This window comes from Bufo bufo, chromosome 6, assembly GCF_905171765.1.
Source record: "Bufo bufo chromosome 6, aBufBuf1.1, whole genome shotgun sequence".
NCBI classification, from domain to species: Eukaryota; Metazoa; Chordata; class Amphibia; order Anura; family Bufonidae; genus Bufo; species Bufo bufo.
In genome coordinates this window covers 41142730-41163702 of record NC_053394.1, presented here as the reverse complement: position 1 = coordinate 41163702, position 20973 = coordinate 41142730, and the positions used below count along the sequence as shown (strand labels likewise).

The following is a 20973-nucleotide window of genomic DNA, read 5'->3' as shown; positions in this document are numbered from 1 at the left end:
GGTAGATTTGTGTGTCGTCAGCATAAAAGTGATACTGAAAGCCATGGGACTCTGAGATGTCCCAGGCTGAAAGTGTAGATAGAGAAGAGCAGGGGTCCTAGGACAGAGCCTTGCAGGACACCAACAGAGAGGGAATGAGACGAGGAGGTGGTGTGAGAGTGGGAGACGCTAAACGTCCGGTCTGTGAAGTATGATCTGATCCAGGAGAGCCGCAGATCAGTGATACCAAGAGATGAGAGAGTTTGCAACAGAAGGGAGTGGTTGACAGCATCAAAGGAAGAGGACAGGTCAAGGACAAGGAGGACAGAGTAATATTATTATTTTTGGCCGTTAGCAGGTCATTGGTGACTTTGGTAAGGGCAGTCTCAGTCGAGTGGTGGGGTCAGAAGCCAGACCGTAGCCGGTCAAAGAGGGAGCAGGAGGAGAGGTGAGAGGACAGTTCAGAATGGACATGTTGTTCAAGTAGCTTTGAGGCATACAGAAGAAGTGATATGGGGCAATAACTGGACAAAAGTAGATGGGTCAAGTGAAGGCTTTTTGAGGATGAGTGTAATGGTAGCATGTTCAAAACCAGAGGGGAAGACACCAGAGGTTAGTGATAGGTTGAAGAGATGAGTTAGGACTAGGATAAACACTGTAGTGAGGTTAGGGACGAGGTGGGATGGGATTGGGTCAAGTGCACAGGTGGTGAGATGTGATCTGGAGAGTAGAGTGGAGAGTTTTTCTTCTGTAAGGGTGGAGAAGCGGGTTTTGGGAGAAGAGGGCTGAGCAGTTGTGTAGATAGTCAGTTACATTCTTCCTCTCCTACCATCAATAACTTGAAGGTATGATAGCTTATGCAGTGAAAAAAAAAAGAAACTAAAGTAGGTAGTCATCAATACACATGGTCCATTGTTCATGACCTCCTTGCTGGTTGTCACATTCCCAAAAGTAGAGTGCTGCATCCAATTATAAAGAATCATGAATGTATTGTGGAGTAGGTAATGGTACAGGGTCTCGGACCATGCCTTCCTATGGTCAAGGTGGCACATATTTTTTCTGCATGTCACGTATATAGGCTTGAGTGACATGATGATTTAGGTGAAAGGCAGCCATTCCAGCTGCTAGTATTAAGCTTTACATAAACCAGTATTACTGAGTACTCATCCTGAGAAGAATGGCCTGCTTCAAGAACAAACCCTAATATGTCCTTATCCCAACATTAGATTCATCTGTGGATCTAAATCAGGGATGCTCAACCTGCGGCCCTCCAGCTGATGCAAAACTACAACTCCCAGCATGCCCTGATTTTTCCTTAAAAGACAGTTGCTATGGATTGTCTGTCCTCCCTTTAGTGTAAACAGAAGACAGACACTGCATGCCTGCATTAGGCTTTAGAGTGAGGAGGCATGTCTCAGTAATCAAATCTGATTGGCTGTCAGGGAGCTGTTGGCAGCTACAGCAAGCGTGTATGGGAAGTGAGGGAAAGAAGTTTTGGCCTCAGAGAACTGGCAGAGGATGCTCATTTTGTACGGATTAAAACAGCCGTAAGTAAAGAAAAAACTCAAGGAAAACAGTGGTATGTGAAGAAACTAAAGATTGCTTTATGCATAATGCTGAAGCAGCAGTAACATATGCTAAAATTGATTTTTTGCTGAAAGCAAGATCGTTACACTAACTATGGAGGGAATTTGTAGCTGTGTATCAGGAAAAAAAACACATTTCTGACCTTTAGAAACATACATGTCAATAGGCCAAAGTTCCAACCCCACTACTATTTTGAAGCCATGCAGTGCAAATAAATGAGGTTGCGGTGCTTGTTTGAGCTTTATTACCCTATCAAACAGCAGACAGGCAGAGTGCTGAGAATCGGATCCCAACTAATGTGATATTTATGGTCCATCCGAAGGATAAGTGATCGACATTGTGGAACCCAAATTTCATAGAAGAAACGTTCTTGAGATTCCCATAAAGTTTTATATGTTCCTCATGCTGACGAGTCTTCGTCCGGTATTTGTGTGCAGCAATTAATACGTGACCATTAAGACTGCTCCACCACCAAACACTCTCACAGTTAATCACAGAGATGAATTACGGTGGATGCAGCTAAATAAAAACATGTTCCCAGGGAATGATCCTATTGATGAACACATATAAATCTACCCTGATTATTTTCCAGGAAACTGCAGTAGAAACGGACCTTGCCTGTACGATTTATAGCCAACTACTTGATGAAAAAAAAAAAAATCATAGAAATATTCATAAAAATGTTACGTCTCATGAGATATTTTATAACTAAGTAGCAGCATTTTATGAGTGATCTCAATTTGTAAAGCAACCCTGAACAAAATGTTCTTTACGGAGGAACAGCACTGACAGTTCTGCAAATCGGAAAGTGGAGCAGTTTAACGCTTCTGCATGCAGTCAGATAAGAGGTCCTGAAATAAAAGTACCAATATTTGAAAAAAAAACCTGCTGGAGTTATATTTTGTTTCATTCTACTTTTTATATCCAATGTACTTTTGCAATTCTTTCTGTTATATTTGGTTCGGAGTGCTGATTTACGCCATGACTGATCCTTGTGAAACACAAAACGAGATGGGAATATCAAATACAGGGCGATTACTACCTTGTAGAGATTTCAGTACCTTTAGAAGCTTGGCGTGTAGTAGCAGCGTGTACGCCGCCTCCGTGTAGTTATCACATTCCTTGTGCAGGTCACACAACTTGTACAAATACCTAAAAGGCAAAAAGGATTTTTTACTAACTGTGGAAACCAGTCCCTTGTCACATCTAATCTATAAAGAATCTAAATGGAATTCATAATAAGTATATATCATTTTTAATATGCAAAATATGTATTTTAATTTGTAAAATATATATTTCTTTATTATATATATATATATATATATATATATTATATATATATATATATATATATATATATATATATATATATATATAGAGTGAAAAATGGCGGCACTGGCTCCAATGAGAGAAGGCGGGTGCACGTCCCAAAGGGAATAGACTTGTCTCCCTGGTGGATATAATCAGAAAAATGAGCGGCACTCCAAAAGTAAAAGCAGTGAACCCTTTATTCACACCTGTGGTGCAACGTTTCGGCTCTGGTCACGAGCCTTTCTCAAGCTTGAGCTTGAGAAAGGCTCGTGACCAGAGCCGAAACGTTGCACCACAGGTGTGAATAAAGGGTTCACTGCTTTTACTTTTGGAGTGCCGCTCATTTTTCTGATTATATATATATATATATATATATATATATATACATACACACACACACACACACACACACACACACAGTACAGACCAAAAGTTTGGACACACCTTCTCATTCAAAGAGTTTTCTTTATTTTCATGACTATGAAGGCATCAAAACTATGAATTAACACATGTGGAATTATATACATAACAAACAAGTGTAAAACAACTGAAAATATGTCATATTCTAGGTTCTTCAAAGTAGCCACCTTTTGCTTTGATTACTGCTTTGCACACTCTTGGCATTCTCTTGATGAGCTTCAAGAGGTAGTCCCCTGAAATGGTCTTCCAACAGTCTTGAAGGAGTTCCCAGAGATGCTTAGCACTTGTTGGCCCTTTTGCCTTCACTCTGCGGTCCAGCTCACCCCAAACCATCTCGATTGGGTTTAGGTCCGGTGACTGTGGAGGCCAGGTCATCTGGCGCAGCACCCCATCACTCTCCTTCATGGTCAAATAGCCCTTATTTTCAAAGTTTTCCCAATTTTTCGGCTGACCTTCATTTCTTAAAGTAATGATGGCCACTCGTTTTTCTTTACTTAGCTGCTTCTGCCCGGGTCGGGCAGAAGCAGCAGACGCTGGGAATTTTATGTGTTTTAAAAAGCTGTTTTAAGAAGTTGTCTTGTAAGTATGGACAAATAAAAGTTTTTAATAAGGAATACGGAGCTTCACTATTGCAGAAGCCATTCTTGTCCACAGAAAACCTTCAGGAATCTGAAGAAAAGAAATATAGATTGGTCTGAGGTATATACCATTTGGGTCCGTGTGGGGATCTAACCAGATTGTATGGAAACGTGGCTGTTCCGATAGAACAAGTGCAACTTACCACGGAGGGATTACATTTACGCTTTGTGTGATACACATCTTGTGAGTATAATCAGTGCAATGCAGGTTACTGTCACATACGGACTTACACTATTATAATTCCATTGGTTGCAGGATATCTATTTAAGGGATATTTGCAGCCCTCAGGCTCTCTTTGTGAACGAAGAAGTAAGAAGGACTAAGAACTTGCACACTGACCTGGACTAGAAGCGCGGTCCGAACCCCATATATTGTACCTGTTTATAACGTGATTGAACCCACATCACTTTTCGGACCTGCTGCATAGCAATTTTTGCGGACTGGTGATATATTTATTTTTTATTTAGTCTATTCAGTAGGACTATCAGCTGTGTATCCACCTGACTTCTCCTCAACGCAACTGATGGTCCCAACCCCATTTATAAGGCAAGAAATCCCACTTATTAAACCTGACAGGGCACACCTGTGAAGTGAAAACCATTTCAGGGGACTACCTCTTGAAGCTCATCAAGAGAATGCCAAGAGTGTGCAAAGCAGTAATCTAAGCAAAAGGTGGCTACTTTGAAGAACCTAGAATATGACATATTTTCAGTTGTTTCACACTTGTTTGCTATGTATATAATTCCACATGTGTTAATTCATAGTTTTGATGCATTCAGTGTGAATCTACAATTTTCATAGTCATGAAAATAAAGAAAACTCTTTGAATGAGAAGGTGTGTCCAAACTTTTGGTCTGTACTGTACTGTATATATATATATATATATATATATATATATATATATATATATAAATCCGGAAAAACGAGCGGCACTCCGTTGGATAAAGAAAAGTGAACCTTTAATCACCCAGGTGGTGCAACGTTTCGGCTCTGCTCTTGAGCCTTTTTCAAGCATTTTCATGCTTGAAAAAGGCTCAAGAGCAGAGCCGAAACGTTGCACCACCTGGGTGATTAAAGGTTCACTTTTCTTTATCCAACGGAGTGCCGCTCGTTTTTCCGGATTTATACATTGGGGTAAGAAGCCTATTCCCCCTGGGACGTGCACCCTACTCTCCACATTCATTCCACCAGTGCCGCCATTTTTCTTGTTCTATATATATATATATTTTAGAAATTAAGACCATATACTGCTACACCTTTTTTCCCCAAACTGGTTTTATTTTTTCTGATTGTAGACTTTTTTTTTAAATTCTATATTCTGTGCCTGATTATGAGGGCGGCTATCTTGCCTGAGCATTGAAAGATATGCTTTACGGTGGCCACATGGACCAAAGACACCTGTAGAGTGAAGGGGACTCATCACTATCCTCTATGGGAGTGTTGAGAGCATGCTCTGTGACCTAAGCAGAGGTCATTGTGCAGGGAGGGTAGGAGCTGAGCTGTGACTATCACCTATTGTTATGTGTTTAGTTTGTATAGGTGTGGACTGTCATTCTAATCCTGCATGTGATGATAATGGAATGACTGCTGAGAAGTGATCTCTACAGAACAGAAAGTGTCTGCTTACTGTAAAGCTTAGGGACCAGAGTGAAAACTGCAATATTTCAGGATTTGGTGGCATGGAAAATAACAATAAAAATAAAAAAAATCAACAAGAATTCTTAAGATAATATAATACTTGATTTAAACAATAGGTGATATTTCACTAAATCTCCTTTAATAATATGCAACAATTCAGTAGTAACATGAAAGTAGAGTCATGCAATAATGGCTTCCTTCATGTAGGTCCCTAAACAAAAGTCAGGGTCTTTTAAAATTTCCCATATTTGGGACTAAAACCGCTATTAATTTTTAAACATTTGTTTTCATTAATCTGAAGATCTAAGCAAAATCTTCGTAGTTTACGCTATACAATGACCGTCAAATACTGCCAGGACGAGGTACATCCGGACTAGTAGATTTACCGGTGGTAAGAAGAAGTGGCAAGTTTGATCTTCCTACATAATAAGTTGTCATCTAAAACCTGACGGTCAGGTACTTTCACCCATACAATGTTCTGTATCTGTGGACGCTGCTAGACCTATGGGAATTCGAGGAACGGTGAAAAATTGAGGTCTGACTTTTCTCCATGCTAGATAAAAAGCTTTGATCAGTATGTTAAAGGCTATGGGCACATTTGTGGCAAATATCTTTTACAGCATTAAAGGTATTATCGGATAAAAAACATCACTGCAATTTTTGTTAAAAATGTTGCACGCATTCTCATATGCTGCAGGCTGTTATATGCCATTCAGTGTGAAATCCATCAGAGGAGCGTAACAGTCTGCAGCCCCTCTCTTTGCTGAATACTTAGAAAACGGATATCCATTCTGATATAGTTTATTTGGTTGCAAATGTGTCAGCTTTTTGAGCATTCAGGAGCGTAGATAGAGGGGCTACAGAGAGAGCTTCACGCTGAACTGGACTGTGCAGCATGCAACTAACAGTGTGAGAACAGATGCAAGCCGAAAAAGACAACTAAAGCAAGCATTTTGATAAAAATTTTAACAATTGGAAATATTTTTTTTTTTTATCCAATAATAGTCAGTAAAAAAAAAAATCCATAGCCTTTAGGGTATATCGACATGTGACTGAAATGATACAGATTTGGATTTTGAACTGGAAATCCACAGCAGAACAAAAATATACGCTTTTGTTGCATATTTCGTAGCAGAAATGCTGATTTTAAGCGGAACATTGCAAAGGGTGAAAACTGCAGTTGACATGCTGCAGATTAACCCTTTCAGCTCCGGAGGGTTTTTCCTTTTTGCGTTTTCATTCACCCTTTTTTTTTTACACTATCTTATAGTGCCCTCAGGGAACTGTAACAAGCAATTTTTAAGATTGCTACTCTAATACACTCCAATGCATTAGCAATTTAAACTACTGATTTTTTCCCACATCGTGTGGATGAGAATTTCTAAAAAGTATTCACTTTGCTGGTACTGTACAACGGTGCAGATTTTTCCACAATAAGAATCGCAGCGGCAAATTGTGGTTATACCCTCAAAGGGGTTGTCTCTCACGTCAGCAGATGGCATTTATCAGGCAGAGAAAGTGAATACAAGGCACTTACTAATGTATTGTGATGGTACATATTGCCTCCTTTGCTGGCTGGATTCATTTTTCCTTCATATTATACACTGCTCGTTTCCAGGGGTTATGACCACCCTGTAATCCAGCAGAGGTTGCCGTGCTTGCACATTATAGGAAAAGGTGCCGGCCTATGTGCACTCCCAAGGTCCTGGCCACGCCTAGTGTGCAATGACGGCCGCCCCTGCTGGATTGCAGGGTGGTCATAACCACTGGATATGAGCAGTGTATAATGTGATGGAAAAATGAATCAAGCCAGCAAGGGAGGCAATATGGACAATCACAATACATTAGTAAGTGCCTTGTAATAACTTACTGTACATGATAAATACAACTTTCTGAAGTGAGTACAAGGAGTACTCTGTGTGCACCTGCAGTCTTTTTCAGCTTTCTTCCCCATGGAGATCACAGACCAACCCTGCTGGCACTGCTCCATTGGAACGATAGCTGCTCAATAATTCCCTCAGGATCCAGGATAAAAGACTTCGACGGTGTTTTGAGTCTCCATTTTTCCTCTGCATTAATGAATTGCGGCTGGCATAAACGTATTATGTAAAGCATTACAAACCTAATATACATTTCTTCTCTCTCAATCTCTTTGTAGAAATTCTGTGGAGACAAAAAACAAATGGCGCATTTACTCATCTTTCCTGCATCCTGTCACAGAGATGCTGTTACAAAAAATAGCGCATGAATATTCATGGTCAGTTAGAATGGAAATTCAGAAAACTGTGAGTCATTGCACTTAGCCTGGGGCTTCATTGTGCTTTACAGTAACTGGAGGACTGTGGAGGAAACTTTCCTTAGAGACTGGGACTAGATGAAGATTTCTGCCGCTGACCTCTAAAATTTAGATGCGACTTACAAAGGAGACCAAACCAAAATTAAGACGAATGAGTCTATAACATTAGAAGACATCACCCAAGTGCAACAGTTCAGATCCATTATTATTACCACTGAAGACTACTAAAAGAGGCCAAAAACGTCAGACAAGCCTGCTGAACACTTAATGTGTAGGGGGATCCCGACTCTCCTCTGATGGTAAATGTCGGGAGAAGGAGGGTCGGGCATGCTGGATTTTAACTTGCTATTTAACTTTTTTCGAGGGTAAATAGGTCATTGCCAAGAGGTGTCTGTGTCCTGCAGCAGCTTTCTCCCCTCTCTATTGAGAACACAAACACACTTAGCTGAGAGAGTACGTGTATAAGTGTGGGGGGGGGGCTGTTCATCCGAGAGCTAAGGTATGGCCACCTTAAGGGAGTGTAGAGTAGATTCTGTGCTGAAAACCATGCTGCATCCTTGCTGTTTTTAAAGGGGTTGTCCTCTCTTCACTATTGATGTCCTGTCCTTAGGATAGGTCAGCAATATCAGATCGGCAGGGGTCCGACACCCGGCACTCCTGCCGATCAGCTGATTAAAGAGAAGGCACTGCTTATGAGCCCTGCCTACATGCTGGCCGCAGCAATTGCACTGGTCAGCAGGTGTAGTTACAAGTATGGTGTCCCCATTCACTTCTATGGGACGGCCCTGTCTATTCAAGGGAATACTACAGAGCCGTCCCATAGAAGTGAATGACGCCATACGTACCCATTACACCTGCTCACCACCGCAATTGCTGCAGCGAGCAGGTAAACAGAGCAGGGAAGGCAGCACTGGTATGAGCACTGCTGTCTGTTCAAACAGCTTATCGGCAGGAGTGCCGGGTGTCGGACCCCTGCCGATCTGAAATTGCTGACCTATCCTAAGGACAGGACATCAATAGTAAAAAGAGGACAACCCCTTTAAAAACAGCAAGGATGCAGCATGGTTTTCAGCACAGAATCTACTCTACACTCCGTTAGGTGGCCATACCTTAGCTCTCGGATGAACAGCCCCCCCCCCCCCACTTATACACGTACTCTCTCGGCTAAGTGTGTTTGTGTTCTCAATAGAGAGGGGAGAAAGCTGCTGCAGGACACCGACGCCTCTTGGCAGTGACTTATTTACCCTCAAAAAAAGTTAAATAGCAAGTTAAAATCCAGCATGCCCGACCCTCCTTCTCCCGACATTTACCATCAGAGGAGAGTCGGGATCCCCCTACACATTAAGTGTTCAGCAGGTTTGTCTGACGTTTTTCTAATGTTTTTGGCCGCTTCCACGTTTAAGCCATTGTAGCTTGCGCCTGAACCAGCACCTTTTTTTTTACATTCTTTGGAGGTGCTGGTCCAGCTTTGTGTTTTTGCACTGGCTGCAGCAGTCACAAGTCGACAAGCCATGTCATTGCCAGAGACGGGTAAAAAGAATCCAGCAGGGAACCAGGGAAGCGTTGTTTATTTTATACAATTATCTGCTGTATTTAAAAGGGGTTGTCCAGGTTCAGAGCTGAACCCAAACATATCTCCATTTTCAACCATGCAGCCCCTCTGATGAGCATCGGAACATTTTGCCCTGTACTGAATCGCACAGGGCAAAGGCTTTTTTTGGAGATCCAGTGATATACCGGGGTCTCCAAGGGTAAAACTAGGTGGAGGCTTCCACCTAGCAGTGTTGCCATTGACATCACCGGCACTAATGGGCAGGCTTTAGTGCTGCGCTAGCCTGTAAAAGGGCTAGGGCAGTGCTAAAGCCTGCATATCAGTGCCAATGACATCACAGGCAAAACTGCTAGGTGGAAGCCTCCGCCTAGCAGTGCAAAAATATAAACAGCCTTCACCCATATTAAAGGTGCAGTCTGGGTGAAAATGGGGATATGTCCAGGTTCAACTCTGAACCAGGACAACCCCTTTAAGGCATATTCATGGGATATGCCACAAATGCTTGACCATGCAGGTCTCTTCCCTCCCCTCCCCCCCCCCGGAACCCATTCAGGCTGGCGACCTGGCTGCTGTAAGTGGAGAGGTGGCGGCACTTGCATGGCTCTCGAACATAACTCTTTTTTTTAGAACTTTGTGTTTCTGTTGAGATATAATTCCATTCTGGCTTCCAAGAGAACGCTGAGATCCTGTATCTACAGTACAGACCAAAAGTTTGGACACACCTTCTCATTCAAAGAGTTCTCTTTATTTTCATGACTATGAAAATTGTAGATTCACACTGAAGGCATCAAAACTGTGAATTAACACATGTGGAATTATATACATAACAAACAAGTGTGAAACAACTGAAAATATGTCATATTCTAGGTTCTTCAAAGTAGCCACCTTTTGCTTTGATTACTGCTTTGCACACTCTTGGCATTCTCTTGATGAGCTTCAAGAGGTAGTCCCCTGAAATGGTTTTCACTTCACAGATGTGCCCTGTCAGGTTTAATAAGTGGGATTTCTTGCCTTATAAATGGGGTTGGGACCATCAGTTGCGTTGAGGAGAAGTCAGGTGGATACACAGCTGATAGTCCTACTGAATAGACTGTTAGAATTGGTATTATGGCAAGAAAAAAGCAGCTAAGTAAAGAAAAACGAGTGGCCATCATTACTTTAAGAAATGAAGGTCAGTCAGTCAGCCGAAAAATTGGAAAAACTTTGAAAGTAAGGGCTATTTGACCATGAAGGAGAGTGATGGGGTGCTGCGCCAGATGACCTGGCCTCCACAGTCACTGGACCTGAACCCAATCGAGATGGTTTGGGGTGAGCTGGACCGCAGAGTGAAGGCAAAAGGGCAAACAAGTGCTAAGCATCTCTGGGAACTCCTTCAAGACTGTTGGAAGACCATTTCAGGGGACTACCTCTTGAAGCTCATCAAGAGAATGCCAAGAGTGTGCAAAGCAGTAATCAAAGCAAAAGGTGGCTACTTTGCAGAACCTAGAATATGACATATTTTCAGTTGTTTCACACTTGTTTGCTATGTATATAATTCCACATGTGTTAATTCATAGTTTTGATGCCTTCATAGTCATGGAAATAAAGAAAACTCTTTGAATGAGAAGGTGTGTCCAAACTTTTGGTCTGTACTGTATGTGTGCATACAAGTCCTAATACTTTTGTCTGTCGGTTTCATGAGGGTTAAAGGAGGATACATGAAATACAATACATAAATGGTCTTCATTGAAACTTTTGCCACTGACCAAAACATTGACCGTGCAGCTCATTCGGTTCTCCTTGTTCTCATCGTGCATTATAGTCCTGTAGTCCAGGAGCCTCTCCATCAGTCGCACAACCAACGTAACAAAGGTCTCTCCGCTCTTGGCCAGATATTTATGCTTCCTGCAATGCTCCAGGAGTCTGCAAAACAAAAACTTTGTTACCCATCTATTCCTGACTTAAGCGTTATTTTAAGCCAAGAGCTTCATTAGCACATTTTAATTATAGGTGAAATGTAAAGTTCACGGCTTGCTTGTTCTGGTCTCTTGTGCCTATACTTGGGTATAAATCTGAACGGTTAATCAACACTTACATCTTCTCAAACAACACTTTGTACTGCTCATCCCCTCTCCCTCCTTCTACTTCGTGGTCTAACTTGGTGATGATCTCATTCTCAAACTGAAAAAAAAAAGAAAAAGAGAAATGTCAGCAATAAGATATAGACATTAAATTTTCCAAAGGAAATGCCATGGCTAATTAAAATACAATAGTGAAATGTTTTTAATCCAGCATTTAGTAATTCCAAAAATTGGGTAATCTGGCGCTTATTTTGAAGGATAGAAATTCCACATAAAGTGACATTTCACAAGACCAGAAGCATAAAATTGATCAGAGGGCATCTGTCGGCAGATTTGTCCCTATGACACTGGCTTAGGGGTGGGCGATATAGACGATATAGGCGATATGCGATATAAATTTGTGCCACGATATGGATTTTGAGCATATCGCCTATATCGCCGGACCGCGATATGATCCTGAGCCGGCACAGTGGAGAAGGAGAGAGTCCCTCCCTCCCCACTGTGTGCGGCTGCCGCTGACCACCAATGACAAAAGAGGAGGAGGGGAGGGACTGACAGTAAATCATTGAGTTTTCACGATCTCAGTGAGCGCCTGAAAACTCAAATCCGATGGTATATTCTAACCCCCAGGCGTTCCCATGGTGACAGGGACGCTTGCCTGGGGGTTAGAACATACAGGGCCACGCCGCTGACAGTAGAACATTTAAAAACTAATCAGTAACTTTAACTTTATTAATTGGTGATCTCTTTACTGTATTACCTTACTAGGTCTTAGCTCCGGTAACTAGTGATGTCCGGTTCATGAACGAATCGTTCATTTGAATCGATTCAGTTCAGTGAACCGGAGGAGTCGATTCACTTGAATGATCCGATCTGTTTGAAACGGCTCTCAGTCCCAGCAGACAGACACTGCAGACAGAGACGCTCAGCTCACCTCACGCTGGCAGCAGGAGCCTGAGGGAGGGACTGGGGAGGAGTCAGTAATATGATCTTAGAGTGGAAGCTGCTTCTGCCAGCCCCACCCCTCCCCGCCCACCAACCAATCACCGACCAGAGCTGAGGGGGCGAGGCCAGCACAGCACACTAGCAGCTCTGACTCGAGTCCTCTGAGTAGTGCAGGGTCAGGGAGTCTAAAGGAATCGAATGAGTCACAAGAACCTAAAGATCCGACTCAGTTAGTGACTCATTCGATTCATTGAGTTAGAAGAGCCGAGAGTCAGACTGTAGAACAGGTTACACTGAGGCTGTCGGCTCTTGTTGCAGCAGTGATAAGGAGCAGAGAGATAAGAGAAGGGACAGATGACACAGAGTTTAGATTACAGGATGAATTAAATTAACCCTTTAGAATCAAATTGGCTTCTCAGGAGATATATATGTTAAAGGCATATATAGGCAGTACTACTGAATGAGATGCCTTTAACATATATATCTCCTGAGAAGCCAATTTGATTTGTGGGATCTGTGGATGGCACCGTTTAGGGGAGGGGGGGGATCTGTGGATGGCACCTTTTAGGGGAGGGGGGGGATCTGTGGATGGCACTGTTTAGGGGAGGGGGGGATCTGTGGATGGCACCGTTTAGGAGAGGGGGGGTGTCTGTGGATGGCACCGTTTAGGGGAGGGGGGGGGGGATCTGTGGATGGCACCGTTTAGGGGAGGGGGGGATCTGTGGATGGCACCGTTTAGGGGATGGGAGTATCTGTGGATGGCACCGTTTAGGGGAGGGGGGGGGGGATCTGTGGATGGCACTGTTTAGGGGAGGGGGGGATCTGTGGATGGCACTGTTTAGGGGAGGGGGGGATCTGTGGATGGCACCGTTTAGGGGAGGGGGGGGATCTGTGGATGGCACCGTTTAGGGGAGGGGGGGGGTCTGTGGATGGCACCATTTAGGGGAGGGGGATCAGCTCCCTGCTGCTGTGTGCACAAAGCACAGGGCAGCAGGGAGAGTGTAAAGTCGTATTCACCCTAATAGAGCTCTGTTAGGGTGAATATGACAAGGGTTCTACGTTCTAGCCCTTAAGGAGACTAATAGTTATTAAATAAAAAGTAAAAAAAAGTTTAAACACGCCCCCCCAAATATAGAAAACAATATATCGCAATATATATCGCATATCGCACATGCTTAAAATTATATCGCAATATAGATTTTAGGCCATATCGCCCACCCCTACACTGGCTGACCTGTTACATGTGCGCTTGGCAGCTGAAGGCATCTGTGTTGGTCCCATGTTCATATGTGTCCATATTACTGAGAAAAATGATGTTTTAATATATGCAAATGATCCTCTAAGAGCAACGGGGGTGTTGCCGTTACACCGCAACCTCTGCACTTTGATTGAGGACTCATGGTGGGGCTCAACGTTTCTTCTCTGGACAATCATTTTTCCAGATATTGAAAAAGTATGAAGGGGACTTCATGCAATAAAATAAGTTTCCCCCAGTCCCCTGCAGTCCAATCCCTGTACTTTTTGTAGAATGTCAGTCTGTCCCTGATGTTTTTCTTGGAGAGAGGCTTCTTTGCTGCCCTTCTTGACACGTCATTCTCCAAAAGCCTTTGCCTCATTGTGCGTACAGAAGCACTCACACCTGCCTGCTGCCATACCTGAGCAAGCTCTGCACTGGTAGTGACCTGATCCAGTATCTGAATCCTCTTTTGGAGATGGTCCTGACACTGGTTGAACTTTCTAGGCCCTCCTAAAGCCTTCTACAGAGAAACTGAGCCTCTCCCCTAGAATGATCCAATAAATGGCCGATTTTGGTGCAATCTTACAAGCAGCAATGTCCTTGCCTATAAAACCCTTTTGATGCAGTGCAATGATGACTGCACGTGTTTCATTGGAGGTAACTATGGTTAACAGGAGAAAACAATGATTTCAAGTACAAACCCTTTTAAAGCAACTAGTCTGCTCTTCTAATTCAATCGGCATGACACAGTAATATCAGCTGCCTTGTCCTCCTTAACACTTTATCCTGAGCTAATGAGATGATCACTTAAATCATGTTAGCAGGCCATTTTGTGACAGGGCTGAAGTGCAGTAGCAACTCTTCATCACAATCTATAGAGTTAATGCAAATTGGCACCATAAAAACTTTGTGTCAAAATTTTTGGACATGACTGTACGTCACACTGATGCTGTCTAAAGTAGATTATATGTGCAGTGCAATTTCTAAAACACCACCCTGATCTAAACAAAGTTTTTCTGTGCCGAAATCTCTAATACCTGATGTACACTACACTGGCCTTGGGTCTGGAGACATATTATGGTGTCCAATATAAATCCAAACTGTTATTTTTTTTTAAATGTACAATTGCCCAGACTGAAAATATTACTGATCTGATAACGGTTTACTTGCTTGGCAATTAGCCCCAACAGAAAGTTACCAATATGCCAATGGATCACCAGAGAGCAGGATGACAGTGTCCTGCAAAACTGAGTTCTCACAGCAAGGATCTTGCCCTTCATCAGTGGGCCACCAAGAAGAGGACACTGCTCACCATTAGAAGGTCACCAAGGAAAGGATATTGCTCCTCCAACAGTACATCACCAGAGAAAGCTACTGCACCCTATCGGTGAATTAACAAAGAGTGGACAATTCCCTCCATCAGTAGATTAGGACATTGCCCTCCATCAGCAGGTTACCATAGAGAGGACACTGCCCTCCATCAGTGGGTTACCATAGAGAGGACACTGCTTCCCATCAGTGGGTTACCATAGAGATGACACTGCTCCCCATCAGTGGATTACCATAGAGATGACACTGCTCCCCATCAGTCGATTACCATAGAGAGGACACTGCCCTCCATCAGTTGATTACCATAGAGATGACACTGCCCTCCATCAGTGGGTTACCATAGAGAGGGCACTGCCCTCCATCAGTGGGTTACCCTAGAGAAGACATTATCGCAGATAACCAGGGAGAGAAAAGAGCTCCACAAGGTCACCAGTGTGTAGACTTTTCTCCTGGTCGGAAGTCAAAATATTGTAACTTAAAGTCTTATAGTTATGGTCATATCAATTTAGGGACATACCCTAGATTGGTGAGAGGGTGGTGAAGTAAGACAGTGAAAGGGTTCATTTTGCCTAAAGGAAACGTATTTTAACAGCAAAACCAAGCCAAAGTTCCATTTCCCTATCATTTTCAGATCTAAAAAGGTGAGTTAAGGTAGACAGCTCTGTTTTTATGGTCAATGCAAGGTCCCTTCACATCCATGGATTTTTTTTTACATATGGAGAACATACTATGCAGACATGTAGGTGGTTTTTGGGGATTCTTTTTTTTTAACAGATACTGACAACATTGTTTAATTCTCTTGTGATTTTTCTTCGTTTCCTCTCGCTATTCAGTTTCCAGAAAATTAACATAATTAAAGAGAAAACAGGATCTAGGTTTAATTAAAATTACTATCATTATCTCTTCCCATAATTACATATTATCTATTATCGTTTACAACCTTTCAGCAGAATTGTGTGCTTGATTAATTTAACATGTTAAATACTACCATCAATTTGACCTTTTCAGAGCAAAAATGAACTGAATCCTTGATGTTTTCATCATTTTAGATGAATGTTAAAGGTGAAAAAGAGAGTACACGGTGTGATGAAGAGGTTTGACCTTTTGCTATTTTAAGACTGAGACCTTAGAGCGGAGCAATCCACAAGTAAAACTCAAAACTATGACAAATGGGACATTCTCAGAATTGTATCTCTATTAGCTGTAATTTATTAAACTCATTAAAAAAAAAATATATATATATATATATATATATATATATATATATATATATACAGTTCAGACCAAAAGTTTGGACACACTTTCTCTTTCAAAGAGTTTTCTTTATTTTTATTACTATGAAGGCATCAAAACTATGAATTAACACATGTGGAATTATATACATAACAAACAAGTGTGAAACAACTGAAAATGTGTCATATTCTAGGTTCTTCAAAGTAGCCACCTTTTGCTTTGATTACTGCTTTGCACACTCTTGGCATTCTCTTGATGAGCTTCAAGAGGTAGTCCCCTGAAATGGTCTTCCAACAGTCTTGAAGGAGTTCCCAGAGATGCTTAGCACTTGTTGGCCCTTTTGCCTTCACTCTGCAGTCCAGCTCACCCCAAACCATCTCGATTGGGTTCAGGTCCAGTGACTGTGGAGGCCAGGTCATCTGGCGCAGCACCCCATCACTCTCCTTCATGGTCAAATAGCCCTTACTTTCAAAGTTTTCCCAATTTTTCGGCTGACTGACTGACCTTCATTTCTTAAAGTAATGATGGCCACTTGTTTTTCTTTACTTAGAATTGGTATTATGGCAAGAAAAAAGCAGCTAACAGTCTATTCAGTAGGACTATCAGCTGTGTATCCACCTGACTTCTCCTCAACGCCACTGATGGTCCCAACCCCATTTATAAGGCAAGAAATCCCACTTATTAAACCTGACAGGGCACACCTGTGAAGTAAAAACCATTTCAGGGGACTACCTCTTGAAGCTCATCAAGAGAATGCCAAGAGTGTGCAAAGCAGTAATCAAAGCAAAAGGTGGCTACTTTGAAAAACCTAGAATATGACATATTTTCAGTTGTTTCACACTTGTTTGTTATGTATATAATTCCACATGTGTTAATTCATAGTTTTGATGCCTTCAGTGTGAATCTACAATTTTCATAGTCATGAAAATAAAGAAAACTCTTTGAATGAGAAGATGTGTCCAAACTTTTGGTCTGTACTGTATATATATACATATATATATACACATACACACACAGTCAAGACCCATTATTCTGCCCACTTCCTACTTTTGAAGTCAGCAGTGCATAGCTCAAGAAGGAAGTCACAGTGTGCTGAGATGGCTTGGTGGGTATATATGGTGTGCGATAGGCTGTCTACATACAGTGGTCTTCAAAATAATAGCAGTCAGACATCACTAACCTGATCAATGACTGTTTTTGGTAGAAATGATATTTCTACATGGCAAATAATTTGTTAGCAGGTGTAGTAGAGTAATAGAAATCCAACAGACCCAACAGTTATGACATGCATGCTGCTGATTCTGTGTAATTGAATCACTAATTGAAAGGGGCATGTTCAAAATAATAGCAGTGTGGAGTTTAATTAGTGAGGTCATTCATTCTTTGAAAAACAGGTGGCAATTATTGCCCTTATTTAAGGAAGGCAAGCAGCAAATGTTGTACATGCTGGTTACAGTGCATTTCTCTCTCAAATTCTGAGGAAAATGGGTAGTTCCAGACATTGTTCAGAAGAACAGCGTACCTTGATTAAAAAGTTGATTGGAGAGGGGAAAACATAAAGAAGTGCAGAAAAGTATAGGCTGCTCAGCTAAAATGATCACAAATGCTTTAAAATGGCAACCAAAACCTGAAAGACGTGGAAGAAACCAAAAAACTACAATTCGAATGGATAGAAGAATAGCCAAAATGGCAAGCTCCAGGAAGATCAAAGAATTTTCCAAAGAGCATTGACTGGCCTAAAGAGACATTTTGTGGACTGATGAAAGTAAGATTGTTCTTTTTGGGTCTAGTGGCCGGAGACAGTTTGTCAGACGACCCCCAAACACTGAATTCAAGCCACAGTACACTGTGAAGACAGTGAAGCATGGTGGACAAGCATCATGATATGGGGATGTTTCTCATACTAAAGTGTTGGGCCTATTTATCGCATACCAGGGATCATGGATCAGTTTGAATACATCAGAATACTTGAAGAGGTCATGCTGCCTTATGCTGAAGAGGAAATGCCCTTGAAATGGATGTTCCAATAGAAAACTTGTGGGGTGACATCAAAAATGCCGTTTCTGAGGCAAAACCATGAAATAGAGAAGAACTGTGGAATGTAGTCCAATCATCCTGGGCTGGAATACCTGTTCACAGGGGCAGAAGGTGGTGACTCCGAGCAGCACAGACGTCCAGCAGTTCTCAGAAACAGCGGTTATACAACTAAATATTAGTTAGGTGATTCAAAGGAAAGCAAAATCTTCAAACATTTTCAGTTTATATAGTGAATGTTTGAGTTTGTAAAGAAGAATACAAACACTGCTATTTTTTTCTGAACAGTCTAATATTCATATTTCTTCAATTTTGTTTTTAGAGGAACAACACAAATTTGATATATTTTTCTTCATGTTTCGATTTGGAATAGAATGTGTAGTGTTCCCAATGCCTTTGTGTGTATGGAAATAAAAGCTATTAGAAGGATTTTGAGCTTTATTCACTTTTTTAAACACACTGCTATTATTTTGAACACAGCTGTACATATCCTTCGTTGCTGTCACGTAAAAGGGGCGATTTATTAGAGTTGCAAAAAGGGATGATTACTGGCTTTTGGGGGAAGGGTGGCAGTATTTCTGAAACTTAAAGTGTGGTATGAGAGGACAAATGGCACCATCGCAAATCAAGAGATGTGGAAACTATGGAGCACCACGTGCTATTGATGCAAGAGATGATCTTAGGCTATGATGGTGCACAAAGGTGGACCGACACACTACAGTGAAGCAGCTCACCGCCAAAATGAACCAGGGGGCTACCAGACGTGTGTCTAAAACAACTGTTCAGCGAACCCTACTGCGTATGGGGCTCCAGAGCAGACAGATAACTAAGTTGCATCGGCAGAAAAGGCTTTAATTTTCGAGGCAATATCTGAATTGGACCTCCACTAATTGGCAAAAGGGTTGCCTTCTCTGATGGGTCATGTTTATTGCTTCATGGAACAGATGGCCGCTGGCGTGTCAGGGGAGAAACCTCAGTGAACACCCTGCTGGAAGAACACAAGCTGGCGGTGGCAGCGTTACTGTCTGGGGAAAGTTTTCATGGCATTCTCTGGGTCCACTCATCCATGTGGAAGGCACTGTCAACCGATTTGGGTATAATTCCATCCTTAAAGATCTCATACATGCGCATTGTCTTACCTGGGGTGGATCGGATCTTCCAGCAAGGCAATGCAACATTTTACGTGGCTAGAAATGTCCAACATTGGTTGGAAGAGCATGACCAAGTATTGCCCTGACTGGAAACCAACTTAGCATCTGTGGTACCACCTCAATCGCCATTTTCACTCTATAGATTCTCCCCCATGCCCCTCCAGCATTTGAATGATGACCTCATAGGCAGAGGGTTGAATGATGACCTCATAGGCAGAGGGCATTGGTGATGTTGCAGGGAGTTAGGAGTGCATGGTGGAGATACTGGGCTCCTTGAATAGGTGGGCTTTGACCCTTTCAAAATGCCCTGGTGTGCCTAATTTGCATACAGAACAAACATTTTCTGGCAACAGCAAATGCACAAAAGACTGCCAAAGGTATGTTTTAAACCATATTTTCATGCACAACAGCACCACAAGATTACTTATATAGGCCAAATATTGGCGATTCCCTTTAAAACTGGCTGAGGAACATCCAAACTCTGCTACAAAGGTGAGGACGTGAAAGACCGTTTCACGTCACAGGTCATACACCATGAGTGAGCACAGCAACACGACACAAGGTAGTTCTGCTGCTTCTGCAAGGTCTCACCTAGGCTGCCCTTTACTCTGGCTTAGGGCTTATGCACACATCTGTTGGCTGTTTTGCAGTTAAAAAATAGTGCATCCGCAAAACACAGATACCGGCTGCGTGCATTCCGCATTTTGCAGAACAGCAGTCCCGTTTGTTTTGCGGTCCCATTTAAGGGAATGGTTTCGCATACGGTCACAAAAAAACTAAACAAAAAACAGAACGGACACGGAAAAAACATACTTTCATCTGCATGAGCCCTTACAGATGAAACGAAGGAGTTGGAGTCTTGAGTCGGGGAGAAGTAAACAATATTTGCCAGGATGCAAATGGTTTTCCATGAACAAAAGGTTTCTCTTTATGGATTATTTCTTTAAAGGGAACCTGTCATGTGGATATTTGATTATAATCTAACTAATTATATACAATCATTAACTACTAAAAAGTGCCTTAGATGTATTCACTTACTGGTGTGACAGATGGTTACCTCATAATATACACACAAAGATGCCGCATGCTAGCTGATTTGAGTCCAGCGTGATGTCATTGAGTCCAGCGTATATTTAATTCAGAACTATAGCCACTCACCTGCCCACCTGCTGCTGATATATATGGAAACAAACTGTCAATCAGCAGCAGGTGGGTGGGGAGAGTCAGGAGCTCATGAATATTCAGGACTCATCATTATCAGCTGGAGCTTTTCAATACAAGATGTTGGCAGATTGACTGGGTCAATTCAAGAAAGTGACCCAGCATTTTGCTAAGAGAAACAGTCACTTATTTATGTTGCCCTTAGTTAGGACACCATAAAACTGGTGACAGGTTCCCTTTAAACAAGCAAAAACTCTGAGCAGACGCCTGGGATTGGGAGAATTTTTCATGTCATTAACCAGCTTTATAGATCATTTCCATCCCAAACCGCAGAATTCTGGTTCCATCTCTCTGGGAACGGACTTCACATCTCCCAGTAACCACAGCGAGCCTAAAATCCA

General features: G+C 42.1%; 1 protein-coding gene across 2 annotated transcripts in view; it reads right to left on the bottom strand.

Moving 5' to 3' along the window:
- DOCK1 (dedicator of cytokinesis 1) overlaps window positions 1-20973 on the bottom strand; it is a 397349-nt gene that overhangs the window by 65756 nt on the left and 310620 nt on the right. For both annotated transcript variants that reach the window (XR_005780006.1, XM_040438894.1), the window contains exons 34-37: window positions 11497-11582; window positions 11168-11324; window positions 7697-7737; window positions 2628-2718 (exon numbers count right to left, since the gene is read on the bottom strand). Coding sequence is in view for 1 of the 2 variants with exons in the window: in XM_040438894.1 (XP_040294828.1) it covers window positions 2628-2718; window positions 7697-7737; window positions 11168-11324; window positions 11497-11582 (375 nt within the window). In the remaining variant the exon portion in view is untranslated. The remainder of the gene's footprint in view (window positions 1-2627; window positions 2719-7696; window positions 7738-11167; window positions 11325-11496; window positions 11583-20973) is intronic.